This window comes from Saimiri boliviensis, chromosome 1 (assembly GCF_048565385.1).
Source record: "Saimiri boliviensis isolate mSaiBol1 chromosome 1, mSaiBol1.pri, whole genome shotgun sequence".
NCBI lineage: Eukaryota > Metazoa > Chordata > Mammalia > Primates > Cebidae > Saimiri > Saimiri boliviensis.
This window is the reverse complement of record NC_133449.1, coordinates 226,950,167-226,971,170: the sequence shown is the minus strand read 5'-3', so window position 1 is coordinate 226,971,170 and position 21,004 is coordinate 226,950,167. Positions and strand designations below refer to the sequence as shown.

At 37.5% G+C, this 21,004-nt stretch overlaps 1 protein-coding gene across 7 annotated transcripts in view; it reads left to right on the top strand.

Moving 5' to 3' along the window:
• ATG10 (autophagy related 10) overlaps positions 1-21,004 on the top strand; it is a 292,497-nt gene that overhangs the window by 255,056 nt on the left and 16,437 nt on the right. For all 7 annotated transcript variants that reach the window (XM_074384181.1, XM_074384177.1, XM_074384175.1 and 4 more), the window contains one exon: positions 20,659-20,756. In XM_074384181.1, coding sequence (XP_074240282.1) covers positions 20,659-20,756 — 98 coding nt within the window. The remainder of the gene's footprint in view (positions 1-20,658; positions 20,757-21,004) is intronic.

Genomic DNA, 21,004 nt, shown 5'->3' with positions numbered 1-21,004 from the left:
ATGTATAGCTTAGATTTCTTCTTAATCCCAATCTAACAGCAATCCCTGCAATTTCTAGTCCCCAGTATATCTCAAATCCATTTATTTTTCTCCATCTTTACTGTCTTCACCCTAATCAAGCCCCTTCTTTTGTGATACAGTAGCTTTCATGGTAGTTTTCTTCCTGCCTCTTTTGCGTTCTTTTCTCTGCTTGCATTTATTCTCTGCCCAGCAGCCAGGATTTTTTTTTTTTTTAAGTGACTAACAGATCATGTCCTAAACTACTTAAAACCTTTCCTCCTATTTAAAATAAGTGCTGGAGGGCAGCTTTCTTCTCTCCCAAGGGGTATCAAGCCACTTGGACTCTGCCTTCCTTTCTAGCTTCAGGGTTTCTGTTGTCTTCTCTCTCCTCCAGTATTCCAGCCATGCTGCCTCCTTTCTACTCTTGAACTCATCCAGTTCACTTCCTTCTAATCATCTTTACCCTTACATCTTTCTGCCTGGAAAGTTCTTCTCCAGGTTTAAAATATGACTTGTAAAGTATTAAAAATACACAAAAAGATTTAGGGCTGATGTCTTTATATAAGACTAATTAGGAAATATATCAATTGCTTTGGTAATATTTTTTAGGTATACTTTCTTCAATTTATTCATTTTCTAGTGTTTGAGTTACTTGTGTAACATCTAACTACATAATATTTTTTTCTCTCACATTAGACAGCTATGTTACACCTGACTGAGCCTGTACCCCTACCGTCTCTGACACCATCACCAAAGTTCTGATACGAGCCTAAAAATGACTAAGGAATTGCCTTTTCAACACATTTTTTTCCTTTAGTAACCCAAAAACAGTCTATTATCTGTTAATTTAAACTGAAAAACAAAAATTTCTGACCTCTGGTTATCCCTGGAATATATTGTTCCAGGGATATATTGGGTTCTTGTTAACCCTCTCACAGTATCTTAATCATCACTGTTTTAAACCAAGGAGTGAGGGTTTGAGCTCATAATCACATGATGGCATTGCCAGCCCGTGGAACTCTCCCTCATGTACCTTCTGAGTTAAATGAACCAGTGCTCTGTTTGAATTCCGGGTACAGATGCTCCATCGTTTTGCATTTAACAGAGAGCAGTTCCAGAGAAGGCCCAGGCCTCTCTGCTCCCAACTTCCTTACCTATCACCTCTCTGTTCCCGACTTTCTTGCCATATAGGGGAGAGAGAAAAAAAAAACAAAACTTTTCTGTCTACCCTCTAATTGACTACCTAGGGCCTGCAAATTATTGACAAAAAACAGATTAGCAGAAGAAAAGCCATACAAAGTTTACTTGATGTTAACATTTTAGTTTTCACATGCACTAAGGTCCTTACAGAAAAGGTGTGGAGACTCAGAGGGGTACTGGACCCTGCAGCTTATACACCATTTTAACAAAGGGTGATAAACTTGCAGAGAAGTCACGAGAGAAAGCAAAGGGATTTGGGCTTCCAGGAGCACAGATTATAAGGAGGTAAATATGAGGAAAAGCAAATGGAAGATAAGGGCGGTTTTAGTAAGATTTGTTTGTGCAGACCCATCTCAGTGCCAACATTCTGTGTCTGGTCATAATGGATATTCTGCTCCAGCTATGGGATAGGGGAGGTGAACACCTTCACAAAGAGAAGAGTATAGGGGAGGGTAAAGAGATCTTTCTGAATTTGCTGCCCTTTTTATTGCCTTTAGCTCAAAATAGTCCTTAAACCAAAGTAGCATACTGGGGGAGAGATCCTTCATCTGCTCTCTTTCCCACAGCCCTCAGCACTGAGCCGGTATCAGGGCCCACTCTGCAGAAGCAGAGCTTAGAGTACCTGATGTGCAGGACCACTGCTGGGCTTATTCATAAAACCCTGCCCTAGATTCATGCCTTGGATCCCATTGCCCATGTGTGCATCCCAGACCCCAGATTACCTCAGGCAAGGGACAGGTGGAGAGACCTGCTAAGAATTGAGTGTCATTTCCTTTATGTATAATTGAAGGTCAAGCTAGCTCTTAAAAAAATGTGGAAAGTAAATCAGGGACTTTGAAATCAAACCTCAAAGTTAGATGACCTTGGGCGAGTTAACTGGCATCTCTTAACCCCAGTTTCCTTATCTTTACGACAATTATGTGTCAACCTCTTAGTATTATTGTTAGAATTAAGTGAGAATCCCAGTAAATGTTCAGTTCGTGCACCTGTTTGTATTATTCCCTTTCAGAGGGTGCCTGTACCCATAGTCTACCTCAGACTCATCTTCCCTGATAAGCTTATCACCCACACATTAGGTGCTCTGTGGCCTAATTCTTTCCTTCTTTTTTGACAACAAAGTATTACTGGAGAAAAATGCAGCATTTATAATTTAAACTACTTATAAACATGTAATTTGTAACCCATTGTATGTTTGTGCTGTTCCTCTTTAATCCTGCCCTTCAGTTCTTCTCACTGCTTTTTTGGCACGCCCCTGGAGTATGCATCACACACGGAGTTAACTGATCTGCACAGACTCGTAGGGGATGGGTGTGACTCCTATTTTGCAGTGGGAGGCAGGGGATGTTGTCAGAAACCGTGTGCCTTGTGTTTCCTTCTGGAATCAGCTATCACTATGGCACTCTTCTTTCCTTCCCTCTGTTCATGCTGGAGAAAGCTAGCCTTTTCCTCTAGGGAAGGAAGTGGTCCTCAATCTTTAATGAGCAAGAGCATTGCCTTGGGAGTTAATCACAGATTTGGAGTGGGTCCCAGGAAACTACATGGTCAACAAGCAACCCAAATGATTCTGATGGTCCTGGGATCACACTCTGAGAAATCTGCTCTGCTTTCATGTTGCTCACTTCTCCTGAGACTTTACTCTCACTGTTTTCTACTCTGTCTCTTCATCTTTAATCTGACATTCTTTTTGGGATTCTTCTCTGTATCTTCAGACTACATTTTTTTTTTTTTTTGAGTCGGAGTTTCGCTCTTGTTACCCAGGCTGGAGTGCAATGGCGCGATCTCGGCTCACCGCAACCTCCGCCTCCTGGGTTCAGGCAATTCTCCTGCCTCAGCCTCCTGAGTAGCTGGGATTACAGGCACACGCCACCATGCCCAGCTAATTTTTGTATTTTTAGTAGAGACGGGGTTTCACTATGTTGACCAGAATGGTCTCGATCTCTTGACCTCGTGATCCACCCGCCTCGGCCTCCCAAAGTGCTGGGATTACAGGCTTGAGCCACCGCGCCCGGCCCAGACTACGTTTTTTTAATCTCAAAACAAACAAACAAAATAATCGTTTTTATTGACATGGAGAAAAATAATGTAGTCCTCTATTCTCCACTACCCACTGCACTGTCACCCTCAGGTGGGGGCTGAATAAAGGTTCTTCTTTCTGCCCCTCCGCTTGCTCAGGAGTTTGACTAGAGAGACAAAGAAATTGACAGTATCCTCTACTGACAGCACCTCCCATGGGGCACTTTTTTAAAGTGAATGTTTTTACTGGAACAAAACATTTTAATGAAAACATTGACATGGAACATAACAAGGCTTTTAAATAGAGACTTGGAGTCCTTTTTGTCTTCATTTAAATCTGTTTTATTTTTCTTTCTGTGATGCTATATAAAATCTCATCAATATACAAAATCACTCTGAGCCTCAGATTTTCTCATTTTCTCTGGATGAGAGCTTTGATTAGCTTTTTACAAGTTCTTCATTAGTAATTGGCTTTCTTTTTTGTTTTGTTTTTGGCTGTCGACTCTAATAAGTTTATGTTCTATCAAAGAATTCTTTGAGGATGGTCTGAAAGATGCTACTCTTGTTATGTTACCGAATATTACAATTTAAGACTCTTTATAAAATGCAACAAGTGCTATTAGGATTAAATGTTCATTTCTTCTTCTTGAGGCTGGTGGCTGGGGTGGGTTGTTCAGTCTTATCATCATGCCTGACCTAGTTGTGCAGCCGTGACTGTTTAATTAATAGACATTTACATAAGCCCCTGATTTTCCCCCAGCAAGCTTTATAATGGTCTTGGTGGTTATCTCCTTTTCACCCTGTGAAGTATCAGCAGTGCATTTTCCATTTTGCATATCAAAATACAGAGAGATTAAATTATGTACAACAAGTTGATAACTGAATAAGTTTGGGAACTCAGAGTTCTGGCATATTAATAGTCTTGCTTAAAGCAACAATCCATATAGACTCTATAAATATATTCAGACTCTGCTCTCTAATCCAGGAGTTGGAGTTGGGACTGTCAGAAGCCCAGGGAGGGAGCCCTTTGTAGATTTAAGCAGGGGTGGGAGAATTAGTTTCCAGGCTCTCTATGGAGCCACGAAAGAAGGTTTTGTTAGTAGAGGAGGTGGTATCTGAGAATTGTTGCTGTGATGTCTGTAATTTTTAATAAAAATTCTAGAAAGCCTGGTGGCGTCTATGTAGCATATGAATTTGAAGACTGGTTTTTTTTTTTTTAATTTTGTTTGTTTGTTGTTGTTTTTTAAACCACCTTCCCAAACACCATTAGATGTTTCTTCCTAATTAGCAGGCCACAAAATGTCAACAGGGACAGCTAGAGCAAAGTATGGTTCACTTGTCTTCCTTCCTAAAAATGAGGAGAAACTGATCTTTCTGGGTACTTAGTGAGACTTTCATTTCTTTTCCACTTATTTTTTTCTTAAACACTTTCTCACATTTTTTTCTATGTATATTCTCATATACCTATGAGAGATGGAAATCTGAACTGGATTTATTTATTCTTCCCCCCCCCCTTTTTTTCCCTTTTTTTTTAAACTATAAAGACTGCTTGCTGTTTAAATCTTGCCTCTTTGTCTTGACTACTTCTAGAAAATACTTAGACCATAAAGAGTTTGCCTCAATCATTTAACACCAACACCAACAAAACAAAACAAACAAAAATAGGCACTTTTTCTTCTCCAAATTTACCAAACTTCTGAGTCTTACCTAAAAGGTGGAAGTTGGTATATCTCTGTTAATTCTTTTCCCATTAAACTTGGAGTAGGCTATTTGTGGCTTAAATTCTACAGCCACACTTTGTTCTTCTCCTGCCTGAGTCCTGCCTATCCTTTAAGGTCTGGACCAGATTAAACACCAAACTTTTTTTTTTTTTTTTTTTTTGAGACAGAGTCCTGCTCTGTTGCCAGGCTGGAGTGCAGTGACACAATCTCAGCTCACTGCAACCTCCCCCTCTCGGGTTCAAGTGATTCTCCTGCTTTAGCCTCCCAAGTAGCTGGGACTACAGGTGCATACCACCATGCCCAGCTAATTTTTTGTACTTTTAATAGAGGTGGGGTTTCACCATGTTGGCCAGGATCGTCTCGATTCCTTGATCTTGTGATCTGCTTGCCTCAGCTTCCCAAAGTGCTGGGATTACAGACCTGAGCCACTATGCCCAGCCTTAAATACCGTATCTTTAAGAAGTCTTTGCTGCCTTCTCTCTCTCCTTTCTTTGAATTCCCATATTCCTGGATTTGTACCTTTGAGTAGCCAGGATCACAACCAATCTATTATGTATAACAATTATTTCTGTAATCCTTGAATGGAAGATGCCCTAATGGAGTATGGGGAGGAGAGAGGAAATTCCAGATTTCATTTGACTCAAGATCTCTCATAGCTCATGAAAATATACATCTTGCTATACAGAATGATGTTTCCAGCTATAGCCACTCAACACAGTGTTACAGAAAGCAAGCAATCGAAACCATACAGCAAGCATTAGATCTGTCTTAAGAAAATAGTGATTGAGTTTCAAGGCAAGCAGGATCTTACTAGGAGTATCATCCCAGGGAACAAGGGGTCTTTCCATCCATGGAGCCTTGGGCCTGAGCCACCTCTGCATCAACGTTTTCCTTTATTTTACTGGTAAGCTCCTCTGTGACCCACAGGCACCTCAGACTGTCCTTGGAACACCCTCCATCTTATAGTGAGGAGTGTCTCATTTTTTGCTAGTGCCACTATGATCCCTACATGGTCTTCTCTGGAAGTGTGAGGACTCCCTGTGCCTTCCCTCCAAATGGTGAAATGAATTGCTGTCATAGAAGGAGTCTTTCTTACCAGCTTTTCCTGGTCACAGTCCTATTACCACCAGCACCCCACCCGCAACAACTGCCCAGCCATCAGCCATCCCTGCTATCCTCACTAGGGATCTGCCTTTTCATTCAAGGGCAGGGCATGAGTATTTCACCTGTGGGACTCTTTCCTCTAGAGGTACAATTCAAGACTTGCAGTATTGCAGGTGCAACTGGACCATAAACTCCATGAATTAAGAGAATGAGATGCTGTTTTATGTGTTTCTAGTACCTATAACTGGAATGTAAATTCCATCAGAACAAATTTTGCTTTGGTCTTTAGTATGCAAATATTTGTAATGCCTAGAAAAGTGCCTGGCATATATATAGAATGTACTCCATAAATGTTTGTTGAATAAATGGATGGGCAAATGGATGTATGTATGTATGAGTGTTTAGCTTGGAATCTTATCCACAGTAAGTATTCAGTGATGTTTACTGAGTGCGTGAGTAAAAAACATACGGAGTAACAAAGGTGGGAGTAAAGTAGGAAGGCATATATTTTGGTAGTATTTGAGTCTGCTTCTTAGCCTGGGTAACATACCTTAGGGGGACACAGTGGTGTGGCAAGGAGTGGGCAAACTCACAGAATCAAAATATGCATCTTGGTGCATCAACTTTCCATGATGGTAAAAGAAGATGCTATTTTTTTTTTTAATGTGTAAGCCAATAGATAAAGTAAATTACATGTAGAGGGTTATCCTAACCATGCCCTCAAATCCTCTCCTTTGTTCTTAGATACACAGTAGAAGAAATACTTGAGAAAACAGATACTGAAATTTTTATCTTATCTTGGGACCCCTGTAATGTATAGTAGGTGCTGTCTCCAGTTTTGTGCCAAGGAGAGAGAATGGTGTTCATACAGTGACCTAGGGGCTATGGGTGCCCTCCACACAAATATTCCCATTTATGGAGCAGGTAGCATATGCCGGTAATAACTTACTTTGGCACAATAGGCTGTCCTTGTCTAAATAAATTCCACAAATATTTATTGAGTACCTACTAGATGAAAGGCACTAATCTGGATGCTAAGATTAAAATAGTAATCAGAATACTTCCTCTACCCTCAAGGAATTAAAGAGTAGTAGAGGAAGACTTCTATAAACAGTCAGTTGCCTCTACAGAACAGTATGGAATTAGCAGTAGACTTAGCCATGGGGCAGTGGGAACACAGATGGAGGGGGCCTGATTGGTCAGGGATTAGTGGTGAAGGAGGAAGAGAGGGTGTTTCAGGCAGAGAGAACAGCATGTGCAAAGGACTGTAGGTAAGAAGAAGTAGTGTGTTTGGGGAACACCAAGCAGTTTAATAGTAAACTCTATATAAATATTGGGTCAAAAGCTTCTGCACAGCAAAGGAAAGAATCAACCAAGTGAAGAAATATCCTACAGAATGGGAGAAAATATTTTCAAACTCTTCAATTGACAAGTGATTAATAATCAGAATATATAAGGAACCCAAGCCAATATCAAACACCCTCCAAATAATCCAATTTCAAAATGGGTAAAAGATCCGAATATACATTTTTAAAAAGAAGACATACAGATGGCTAAAAAATATATAAGAAATTGCCCAACTTCACTAATCATCAGGGAAATACAAATCAAAACCACAGTGAAATATCATCTCACTCCAGTTAAAATGGCTATTATCAGAAAGAGAGAAAATGGCAAATGCTGGAAAGGACGTAGAGAAAGGGGAACACTCTTACACTGTTGGTGGGAATGTAAGTGAGCACAACCACTATGGAGAACAGTATTGAGGCTCGTTTAAAAAACTAAACATAGAAATGCCATATAATCCAGCAATTCAACTGTTGGGTATAGATCCAAAAGAAAGGAAATCAGTATGTGAAAGATACCTGCACTCCTATGTTTATTGCAGCACTATTCACAGTAGTCAAGATATGAAATCAACCTAAATGTCCAAAAAGAGAAAGGATAAAGAAAATGTGACACACACACACACACACACACACACACACACACACACACAATAGAATATTGTTCAACATTAAAAAAATAAAATATGTCATTTGCAGTAATATGAATGGAACTGGAGGACATTAACGTTAAGTGAAATAAGCCAAGCACAGAAAGACAAATGTTGCGGGTTCTCCCTCATGCGAGGAAGCTAAAAAAAATGGATCTCATTGAGGAAGTGAATATAGTGGTGGTTACTAGAGGCTGGGAAGAGTAGTGAGGAGAGCAGATAAAGAGGGGTTGGTTAATGGGTACAAAAATAGACAGACAGAGTAAGATCTAATGTTTGTTAGCACAATAGGGTGACTTAAGAAATAATTTTTTGGATAGTTCAAAATAACTGGAAGAGTAGATTTGGAATGTTTGCAACACAAAGAAATGATAAAGGTTTAAGGTGATGGATATTCCAGTTACTCAGTTACATTGTATGCCTGTATCGAAATATCACAGGTATCCCATAAATATGTACAACTATTACATATCCATAAAACTTTTTAAAAAAGAAATAACAAAGGAGAAAAGTTATAGATTTAATTATCTAACATTACATTTCACATTGCCAAGTCATCATGAACAAAATTTAAATACAAATAACAATCTGGAAAGAAAAAAAAAATTGGAGTATTTCAACAACTTTCATGACAGCAGAGGTTATCTGTTTATTCATTGCGATATAACTAACGTTTAACCCAGTGCATAGCCCACAGTGATGGCTGAATGGATGAAAAATCAATATCCCAAAAGCTGTTAAGTAGCAAATATAAATTAATAAGAAAATCCCCATAAAACTTGACAGATAGTCAAGAAAATGGGAAAAGGCATTTCACCTTGGTGTCGTCATTGGCTCTTCTCTTTTTCTTACACAGCGTATCAAACCCTTTATCAAATCTTGTTGGCTCTACTGTCAAAATAAATCCAAATCTGACTGTTTTTCCTCACACTACTCTTGCCTTGTACAAGTCACTATTATATTTTGTCTTGGCTGCTGCAGTAACCTCCTAACTGTTCTTCTTGCTTCCCCTTTTGCTTTACAATATCAAGGTAACATTTTCAAATGCAAATTGGAATGTATCACTTTTTTGTTCAGAATCTTCCAAACTCTTCCCATCACACTCAGAATAAAATCCCAAGTCCTTTCCATGCATTATGAGACACTACATGATTCTGCATGTTGGCTATCTCTCTGGTTTTACTTCCACTGTCATGCCTCTTCATTTCACCTGACCAGCCACACTGGTCTTGTCATTCTTTGAACATTCCAAACCCCCTTCTGCCCTGGGGTTCTAGGGTCTTTTCACTTAGTGTCCTCAAGCTGGAAATAATCTTTTCCCACAGAAGTACATGACTTGCTCCTCTCTTGGTCAGGTCTGTGCTCAACTGTTACCTCTGCAATTAGGTCTTCCCTTACTAATTTACCTAAAATAGCCCCTCCTCCATCATTCTCTATATATTTAATTTTTTCTCTCTCTTCTCCATTTGACTGTCTCTACCTTACTATGTCCAGAACAGATAAAAAGAGGGGAAAAAAATCTCCCCAGAAAATGTATAAACACAGGCTCACCCTCAAGTCATGGAGTTGGAATTCCTCCTAGGGACCAGTCAGAAGCATATATAAACTTCTTTGGTGGGATGCACTTTCAATGTTAGGCCTCAAAGAATTACCGTATTTAAAGTCCTACTATAAAGTCATGATTAAAAAATATACAGAATTTATAACGAGCCATTATGAATGAAGGCCAGCAGACAACAAACTAGTAGCAGACCCACAAAGCCAGATACTGAAATTATTCAGTGAAAAATATAAATATATTGAACATATTTTTAATGGATAAAAATATTAAAGTATGACATAGGAAGAAGACTGTGGAAAATGATCAGCAAACTTAAGAAATAATGAGAACTTTTAGAAAGAAAAGTACATAATGTCTATTCTAAAAAGCACATAACTACAGTTAAAGAGAGGATTAATGTACTAGAAGAATCTGAAGAATTGCATACATTGTAGCAAAAAAATAGGAAAGAAATAGTAAATACGGTAACACATTAAGAAATGTAAAGGATAGAGGAAGACTAACATGTCTAATAAGAGTTCCAGGAGGAAAAACTAGAGAGAATGAAGTAGAGGCAATATTCAAAGAGCTGATGCTGAGAATTTTCCAGAATTGTTGAAAAAGCACTGATATTTAGGTTCAGGAAGCTCAGTGAATCCCCACAAAGAAAAATGAGAAGAAATCCACACCTGTGTACATTACAGTGAAATAGTAGAGAGAAAGAGACGATCTTAAAGGGAATGACAATTATACTGACAATCAACTTCTACCCAGAAAAAATGGAAGCCAGAAGAAAATGGGATAATATAATCCAAGTGCTAAAAACAAAAAATCATTGTAACCTAGAATTTTATACCTACAAAAACCTATTTTTCAAAAATAAGGGCAACATAAAGCATTCATAGGATGGGACAATTTACTACCTACAGATCCTCACCAAGGGCTGTTCTGAAGGACATATTTCAATGACAGAATATTGTCCCAGAATGGATGCTGAGATATAGGGAAAATAGTAAGCAAGAAGAACAGCAAAATGTGGGTAAATTTTAACAAACATTGAGCTATAAAGTACTAATATCTACTTTCGGGAGTTAACAAAAAAATACAGTGGAAATACTAGACAACAGTAGTACATAAATCAGGAAGGGTGATCAGAGTACTGAGGGCTTGAATTGTTTGGGAAAAGATAAAGATACAGAATAATTGCAGATTTTATTAAGTGAAATAGCTATTTTAAAATTTAAGGATAACCACTAAATGTTTAGGAATATACTAATAGTATATGATTTTTCAAGCTAATAAAAAGAGAAAAAGCAGTGAGAAAAAAATTTTTAATCCTGCATTTAGTAATACAAAGAAGGAAACAGGTAGAAGAAAAGGAAACAAAAGGAAGAAACATTAAAAATAGAATGAGTAAAAAGCCTACAATAAGATGGAAAAAAAGAAATCAAAGTATATCAGTAATCACAAAGCCTGTAAGTGAACTAAACACCCCAATTAAGAGACATTGTAAAGGTGGATATTTAAAAATTCATCTGTGTTATTTTTTAGAAAATATCTTAAACATAAGGATGCTGAAAGACAAGAAGTCAATTTTTAAAATGAATAATATAAATAGAAAGCTGATGTGGCTATATTAATATCAGGTAAGAATCATTTTTTGGCAGAAAGCATAATTTGAGATAAATATGATCACTTTATATTAAAGTTTCAGTTTTCTAAGAAGATATACTTCTGTGCATTTAAATAACACAGCTTCTGGATATATAAAGCAAAAATTGACAAACTGCAATTGACAAACAATAATGGGCAAATCAACCATTATAAGGGAGATTTAAATTTCTCTTAGAAATTAATAAATGAAGCAAACAAGGATACACCTGTAAACAATACAAACAACTAGCTTAATCTAATGAAACAAGTAGAACACTGTAGCCAACACTGAAGATTACATATTCTTTATGTATAACCTTTTCAGTACCTATGGAAATATTAAAAAAATTAAGAAAAACAAAATAACCCAAACAAAAATATATGGAGGCAAATAATAAAAGTAAATGCAGAAATTAGTGAAACAGAGGACAAAGATACCTAAAGAGGATCAACAAAAGACACATATGATAGGGACTGGCACACAGTAGGCACAACAATTAAATATCTGTTCAGTGAATAACAAGCAACAGAAAGTATAAACGTGTATGAAAAGGTCTGAAAGGAAATTCACCAGTCGTTAAATCTGAGTTAGGCTATTTGGGATTAGTTGCTTTTATTCTTTGTTCTTGGTATTTTCTGAACTCTGTGTGTGTATTACTGTTAAAATTTTATGAAAACACATGATTTTAAAATCAGTAAATGGATTTTTGAAGGAACTGACTAGAGGACGGAAGTCAGGAACTATCCTAGACATCAACTCTGGTTGGAGGCATGAGGAGGTGCAGTGTAAGTGTGTGGACTTAGGAGGTATAGAGGTGCTCTGCCCCTCACTGCCTGGAGTGGCAATAATAAAGACTCCCTCAAGGAGTTTTTGTGGTAGGTGGCTATATAAAGCACTTAGTACAGTGCCTAATCCTGCAGATCACAGTGCTCGGTAGTCATTTTCCTTCCCCTGCTAGAGAGGTTAGGATGAGGGAGATACCTCTCATTTCTAAGGAATGTGCCTAGAGTGGAAGGCAAATTTGATCAGTCTGGAATATGAAACTGGATGAAAGCTTAATATGTGAAATTATTTTGTGCCCTCCCAAAGAGCCAAGAAAATTAAGAAGTGAACCAAGTAACTCATCAGATTTTTTACGTGTAAGAATAAAGGTGCAGTATTATCATTTCCGTGTGATAGTCACATTTAATAGTTCTAAAACCAATTCACAGTATTCTTGTCTGACTTACTTTATGAGACATTTAGCCATTGCTAAATTAAATTTCATGAGGAAATATGCCTATATAACTTCTCTGGAGTTACAGAGATAGGAATCTGACCCATCATTTCTATTTTCATGGAAAACCATTTAGCAGAACTTTGTTGCAGTAGAAGTGTTTATTGAGTTGTAAGCCTAACACAGTTCATTGGCTGTGTGTATTTCCACACGAACATTTTTCTCAGTGCAGATTTGCTCAGTTCATTATTACTGACAGCAGATGGTAGCACTTTCATGTGAATTTACCTCCTGAATCGATCTAAGAAATGTCACTAAAAGGATCCCAATAGTTTTCATGTTCTGTTTCTGCAAAGGGTTTGTTAAACAAATAAGGAGTAGAGTTTAGATTTTTTTAAAAACTCTTAACACATAATTCTTAAACCAACTAATGACTGCTTTCATCTTTGATTCTGGCTGTCTGAAGAAAAATAATAGAAAATACAGATAATCTTTCTTGATAGCATAAGCCTTACAAAATCTCCGTTGGAAAATAATGGCTTTTGGAGAATATTATCCAGATTTGATTGTCTGCACTGATCACATGTCTCAAATTACTTGTAAATGCTGTACTCCACTTTCTCTGAATACAAATTGCTAGGGCTTGCAGAATCAGCTGATAGAATGTGAAAAATAGTATTGGCTCAGGCTACTATGCTAACTTTTGAATTCTGTGATTTCTGCAGCATTAAGATCTCCATGAGATTAACCACAGTTTTCACTTACAGACCCATTGCATTGATTTAAACTTAAATCAATTAAAAATTATCAGACAAGATGATTTAATGTTTGATAAATGAATGATATAATATATGAATTCTAGTCACATAAAGGAAACTTGTTATTTTTCTATATCATATGATCATTATTTCATTCTTCATAACTCAAGACTTTATATTCAATAGTCCTATATATTTAGAAACAAGGATTTATTTGGAATATTCTAAAAATTAATTTTCCATTTGTATTTGAAAGTAATTAAGGATTTGGCTAGTTTGCCACAACTAAAAGAAACATACATTTTAGAAAGTATTGAGTGTTGAAGCATGTACAATTTAACCATGTAAATTAATTATGGATGCTTTTGACACATTGCTAGAAGAGTGGTCATGATTAACAGCATACTTAAAGGATTTGCTTCACAACAAGAAAAAGCTTTTGAGTTCCATAAGCTCTCAAAAACATCCCTACTAACATTCCAACAACAGAGGCACAACTTAATACTGACTTTTTTATTTTTATTTTTATTTTATTTGAGTCAGAGACTCACTCTGTTGCCCAGGCTGGAGTGTAGTGGCACAATCTCAGCTCACTGCAACCTCCGCCTTCTGGGTTCAGGCAATTCCCCTGCCTCAACCTCCCAAGTAGCTGGGACTACAGGCATGCACCCACCATGCCCAGCTAATTTTTGTACTTTTAGTCGAGACAGGTTTTCACCACGTTGGCCAGGCTGTTCTCTAACTCCTGGCATCAAGTGATCTGCCCACCTCAACCTCCCAAAGTGCTGAGATTATAGGCGTTAGCCACCGTGCTCAGCCAATACTGACTTAATTCTGCTAAAAGACAGCAACTTTGGGCCAGGTACAAGGGCTGATGCCTATAATCCTAGCACTTTGGGAGACTGAAGTGGGAGGATGGATGAGTTCAGAGTTCAAGACTAGCCTGGCAAGATAGTGAGACTTTATCTCAAAAAGAAAAAATTTATTTAAAAAATGAAATATAGCCACTTTGTTAAATATGCTTTCATTTCTTTCCCCTTCCTTTGTACCATTATTGTCATGTATATTACATTTATATTATAAACTCAACACTGCAATGTTACGATTTTTGCTTATATAATCTTATGTCTTTTTAAAAAATCAACAAAAGAGAAAATTCTTAGTCTTTTGTATTCACCATTTATGACACTTTTCATTTTTCCCTGTGGATTTGAGTTACCCTGGTATTATTTCCTGAAGTAGCCGGGCACGGTGGCTCAAGCCTGTAATCCCAGCACTTTGGGAGGCTGAGGCGGGTGGATCACGAGGTCAAGAGATTGAGACCATCCTGGTCAACATGGTGAAACCCCGTCTCTACTAAAGGTGCAAAAAATTAGCTGGGCATGGTGGCGCGTGCCTGTAATCCCAGCTACTCCGGAGGCTGAGGCAGGAGAATTGCCTGAACCCAGGGGGCGGAGGTTGTGGTGAGCCGAGATCGCGCCATTGCACTCCAGCCTGGGTAACAAGAGTGAAACTCCGTCTCAAAAAAAAAAAAAAAAAAAAAAAAAATATATATATATATATATATATATATATATATATTTATTTCCTGAAGTACTTTTTTTTTTTTTTTTTTTTTTTTTTTTTTTTTTTTTAGTATATCTTATAAGGCAAATTTACTAGCAAGGAATTCTCTCAATTTGTTTCCCTGGGAATATATTTATATTACTTTCATTTCTGAAGAATGTAGAATTCTGGGTTGACAGTTTGAGTTTTTTCAGTCATTACTCTGAACATGTCATTCTGCTCCTATCTGGACTGATAAGAAGTGAGCTGCTTTTGAATTGCTGTTCCTCTTTATGTGATGGGTCCTAAAGGACTGTCTTGCTGTTTTTAAGATTTCTCCTTATCTTTGGCTGTCAGCTATTTGACTATGATGTGTCTAGATGTGGGTCTTTTTCTATTTCTACTTAAAGTTTGTTGAACTTGGATCTGCAGATTAATGTATTTCATCAAAGTTTAGAAATTTTTAGCCAGTATTTCTTCAGCTATTTTGCCTGCCCTTTTCTCCCCTTCCTCTTTTTCAGATTACTATTACATGTATTTTGGTACAGGTAATGTTTTCTCACAGATGCCTAAGGTTCATCTTTCAATTTTTTCCTTTATATACTTTCGAATCCACTAATCCTTTCTACTACTGTCTCATATTTACTGTTGAGTCCACCTAGTCAACTTTTTATTTCTGGCATTGTACTTTTCAACTCTAGAATTTCTATTTCGTTCATTTTATAGTTTGTATTCCTCTATTGAGATTAGATATTTGCAGAGCCAGTGTCATAATTTTTCTGCTGTTATTATAGTTTTCTTTAATTCTCTGAACATATTTTTAATAGCTGCTTTTAATTCTTTGTAAATCCAGCATCTGAGTCTACTCAGAGTTGGTTTTTAATAATGATTTTTCTCCCTTGTATGAACTACACTTTTTGGTTTCTTTGCATGTCACATAAATGCCTTTGAAAACTAGACATTTTAGATGATATGTTGCAGCAATTCTGGATTCCAATATTTTTTCCTGAGGGTTGTGTTTTGTTGTTGTTGTTGTTTTCGTTTGGTTTAGTAACTTTCCTAGGCTTTATCTGCAGGGTTTTTTTTCCCCCCTATAAGTGTGGTCACTGATGTCTCTGCTACTGGGTTTTTAATTCTTATTTTTATTTTTTAGACTGCCTTCCTCAGAGTTATCCAGCTATGTCTGTAAAGCTGGCAGCTTGGCCAATGATTGGACAGAAATGATTGCGCTTAAATACTTCAAGCCTATAATGCCTTTTTCTTTTGTCAGTGGATGTGTACATGAATTGGAAACACACTAAAAATTCAAGTAGAATTCATGTTGGTCTTGGCTCTTACTTCCAATCAGGCCTTCTTGTGTCTCTCCTGAACATCCCCTTTCCATCAGCCAGTGATGCCTGGAGAACTTACCTACCCCTTCTCTGACTGTCTTATTTCCAGATTCTACCCATTAAATTATTGGTAGTTTGCCGCTTGCCTCAACTGGGATTGCAACCTCTGACCAGCAGAGCTGCAGTTTTTCCTTTTCATTTAGTACCTGTTTTGCTGTTTGTATTGACAGTGCTGCTGAGCAATAGTTTTAGCTCTCTGTTGGAAATCAGGCTGGCCCCTCTGGCCACACAGTTATTGGCTCTTATGGTCAGACTGCTCTGGTAAAACTTCTGTTGATGGAGTGGCTGGGGACATTGGGGAAGAGGAGGAGGGGATATGAAAGTACTTCCAGGCAAGAAGGCTTCAGATCCCTTCTGTTTCTTACTTGAAGTTTAGCAGATTATCGTGAACTAAACACTTCTCAGATTTTATATTTGCCCTTTGTTGATTTCCAGGACCCAAAAATGGTTTGTTTTTAACAATTTTGTTCATTTTTTTTACTTATTTTCTGGGGAGAGGATTTGTTGACCTCTTTATTCTGTCAAAGTTGGACATCCACTGCTGTTGTTATTAATTTATAAAATTCTAAAAGATTACATAAGTATATCTTATATAATTCCTATTTTAAGCTGATAAGCATATCATAGGCTTGATTCTTTTAAACCAAAAGCATTTTGTAAAAGCAATATAATTTTTATCTTAAAATCCAATTTTTTAATACATTTAAACTTACAGTTTTTAAAGACAGTCATTCATTTTAATATGTTCTATTTAATTTTAATATAAGGTCTCAGTATAGTAAAGGATAAAGAATTTTTTAAAGATGGCCAAACCTGCATTAAAGAAATGCTCAAGCTATTCTAAAAGCTCTTCAGAGGCATGAAAGTTTCAATTATTTTTAAAAATGTTTTACATGAACATCACCATGCATTTTATTTTATTAGAACGTAACCTTAAATGCTAATATGACTGTTTTATGTTCTTTGAGGAAAAATGAATATTATAATGTTAGAGATTACTGAAGAGTTTTTGAAGTACCTGAGCTTTTATTTTAATTTAAATTCATTTTAGTTGTTTTTCATTAATTTTATTTTAAACCTGAATACAAATATCATGATAGTTCTAGTTGCCATATAGACATAGACTTTTTACTAATTTAGACCTTTCTTCCTTTCACCTATAATCAGTTGTCAAATATTCCTAAACACTTAAGTACTGGTCAGTGATACCTTTAATATGCTACTTAATTTACAAGAGCTTCCTATTTTTAGATTGAAATTGGGCTTTAACATAGGGTACCATAAAACTACTTTCTGAATGTCCAGCTGTTATCATTTTCTGTTTAGATATAAATGGATTAAATACTAATAGCCAATTAAGTGTCTGCTAGGCATCAGGTACTGTTCTACGTACTTCTATGGTATTATCTAATACCATATCTAAGGGTCACAGTCAAGTCTCTGAGGCAGATGCTATCATTAGCCACAGTTACCAGACGAGGAGACAAAGACATAAAATGGTTAAGTGACTTTCCCAATAGCTCACAGCTACCAAGTGGTACAGCAGGACTTGGCCCCAAACAGTATTAATTGCAGAGCTCATGCATGCACTTACCTGCTTGCTATGTGGAATGAGAAAAAGATTTAGAGAAGTAAAGTCCAAGTCTTTACAAAGCAGCATCGAATGAGCAGAGCTGCAGTGTGCCATGGTCCTAAGACTCCTCCAAGAAAACAGTCCCCTGAACGGTAAGTGCCTGTCCACCTCTTAGATAAGAGATGCCAAAGGGAGAGTGGGTCTTGGAGAGAGCAGAGGCTGTGTGATTGAACTGATCCTCTCTATTATACGTGTTTCTATCCAGTGGAAATTTGGAAGTCTAGGTTTCATTTTATTAAAGAAGATAACGTGTCTTTACATCAATAAGATTGGATTGTAGCTTTTTATTCCTTCCATAGGTAACTATGTAAGTTATCCCAAAAGAATTTAGACTACATTTATCTTTTTAAATCTTTCTAAACAGTCATTATTTTAGTCTAGAATGATTCTGTTTTTGTTTTTGGTTTTTTTGTTTTGTTTTGTTTTGTTTTTTTGCATTTTTCCTGCATATTTCCTGTGCTCATATCCCCTTAGGGTCATCGGCCTCAACATTCTGTTCCTAAACCTCTGCATGGGTATTTTCTTTCCTTGTCATTCTGATCTCTGATTAAGTAGCACCTTGTCTTAGTCTATTTAGGCTGTCAGAACAAAAATACCATAGACTGGGTGACTCAACAACCAACATGTATTTCTCCCAGTTCTGAAGGCTATGGAATCCAGGATGAGGGTACTGGACGATCCAGTGCCTGGTAAGGACCTGTTTTCTCTTTCATAGATGGCATCTTCTCACTGTATCCCCACATGATAGGAAAAAGGTGAAAGAGCTCTCTGGGTCTTTTTTATAAGGGCACTAATCCCATTCATGAGGGGTTCACGCTCATGACCTAATCACCTGCAAAGGAACCCACCTTTTAATACCATCACTTTGGTGGTTAGGATTTCAACATATGAATTTTAGAGGGACATACACATTCAGTCCATTGTATCAACTCTTCTGTGAGGCCTTCCCTTTCCAACTCTAATGTCATCACAATCCCTCCAGAATCATGTTACCCTGTTGTTTTTCCTTCATAGGATGAATAATTATCTGGATTATCTTACTTATTTGTTCTGTGTGTTTATTGGCTGTTTCCTGCACTGGAATCTAAGTTCCAGTGCATCAGGGACTTTGTTTATCTAAGAGATACAGTGGTCTCTATAACTATACCTAGAAGTATTCTGGCAGACACATAAAAAAAGATGATTGATTAATATGTGTTGAATTACTAAATGTTAGTTTAAGGCAGATAAGGGAAACTAGACTCAACTTGGACAGGAGGACTTGACATAGGCACAACGCATCAGGGCTTTGAGCCCAGGGCCCGGTTAGGGATGGCAATGAAGGTTGGGAAGAGAACTGTAGAGAGGAAGCTGATGCCTTGCTGGAAAATCAGGCTACTGGTCAGAGTTACCTGGAGGTGGTATTCAGGGAGAAAAAAATGCCAGGTGGTACTAAAAAGGCCAGACACATGCAATAACCTATAACTAGTGGATAACTCATCCCTCCCCACCGCCAACCCAGATCTCCATACCCAGTGTCACCAATGCAAGTGGAACTGTCCCTCCCAGTTCTTGTGAATGGATGTGTGCATATGCCCGCAGACGTAAATGTTCATAGCTGAGGGGTGGAGGCAGCAGGGACAGCCACATAATTCTTCCCATCAACAGCCCTGAGTTCAACTTCTCCTTGGGTTGGCTAAGAAGCCAAAAGCAGAAGCTAGGCCTCCCCTAGTCTAAATCCAGCCTATAAGCCTGTTTTACTTGTCCCACTCCATGTTTAAAAATAAATTATGCCAACACATAAAAGTAGTAGGTTTAACATCAATGTTGGATTTTCTAGGTTAGTTTCACAAATGAGAAGTTCTGGCATGCTGAACCTGCATTCCCACATGACACAGTGGCCAGAGGAGCATAGCCAGCATGGCCTCGGATGGGTGCACTCTGCAGTTCCTCAGGGGCCCTGTCATCTGCTGGTGTATTTAGCTGGCATTATCCCCTTAGGTCACCTGCTTGTTCTTCATAGGTATTTGAGCTTGCAGTGCCTAGCATAATGGTTAATCCACAATGTAAATAATCAATAATGTATCATTAAATAATAGTGTTCGTGTTGGTAGAACTCGTGCAAATTACCCACTAAATGGAAACCTTCTAGGGCTCCCCATTGCTTGCCAAATAAGGTCTGTGTCCCTGACTTGGGTGCAGTCTGAGCTATATTTTATAGCCAATTATTACCGTATAAAAGGAACAGAGTTTGATTTTAGGCTTTTAACTTATAGAAACAGCCCTGTAGGCTTGGGAGAAACAGAAGGAGAGAAATAAGGAAAAAGAAAAACAAAAACTCAGAGATAGAGATTAGTGAGGGAGAGAGAACAGCTTAAATAGTGCAAAGCATCGCCTTTCATTCGCCGTTCCACTCCCAGAACATGTGCCCACTGGCACAAGATACAGGTAGGCTTGAAACAACATGTTGACAAATTTGTGTAAATATGCAAATGATTTTGATTCCCTTACCACTGACAAAGAGGTGAATAAAATGAACTGTTTAGGTTGTCAAACTGCTGGGCTTTGTGAACATTCTTGAGGGAAAACTGAAGAATGATAGGCCAAAGAGAAACACTAGCCAACAGAGAGAGGGAACTGATAAAATGCCACTACAGTTTATATTGTGTAAACAAAGCTGGGTGCCCTGCTATACTCAACCATAATGCTTCATCAGTGAATAGCCCCCCTTCTCACCAACTTTTTCTGATGTTTGGATTATACATTATATTTGAAAATACAAAATAAGCCTCTATATTAATTCAATAACTCGGAATTTAAGACAAACCTTTTTTTTTTTAAAGGAGTAAAGCAGATAACCTTTTCCAAGTAACTCACACTGATCCTGGACCAACTCTGATTCTTACAGGAACATCCAATACTTGGGCAACCCTTTTTTGTACTTCATCCCTGCAAGACGAATGAATTCATGACTCCTGTATTAAAGAATTCTCGGAAAATCAATAAGTAAGAAATACCCTCAAGATACATTGGCTTCTACTCTGATTTTAAAAGTGTAAATCTTTTTATGTGACTCTAAAAACTAGGCTAAAAAAAGAAATATTCTTTGTAATAATAATAACAATAATGGCTAACACATTGATTTTTACGATATGCTAGGTGCTGTTCTAAGAGTTTTAGATATAGTAAGGGACTGGATTTTTGCAGCATTCCTGTATGCTAAGTACCATTTTTTTACCCAATTTACAGAGGAG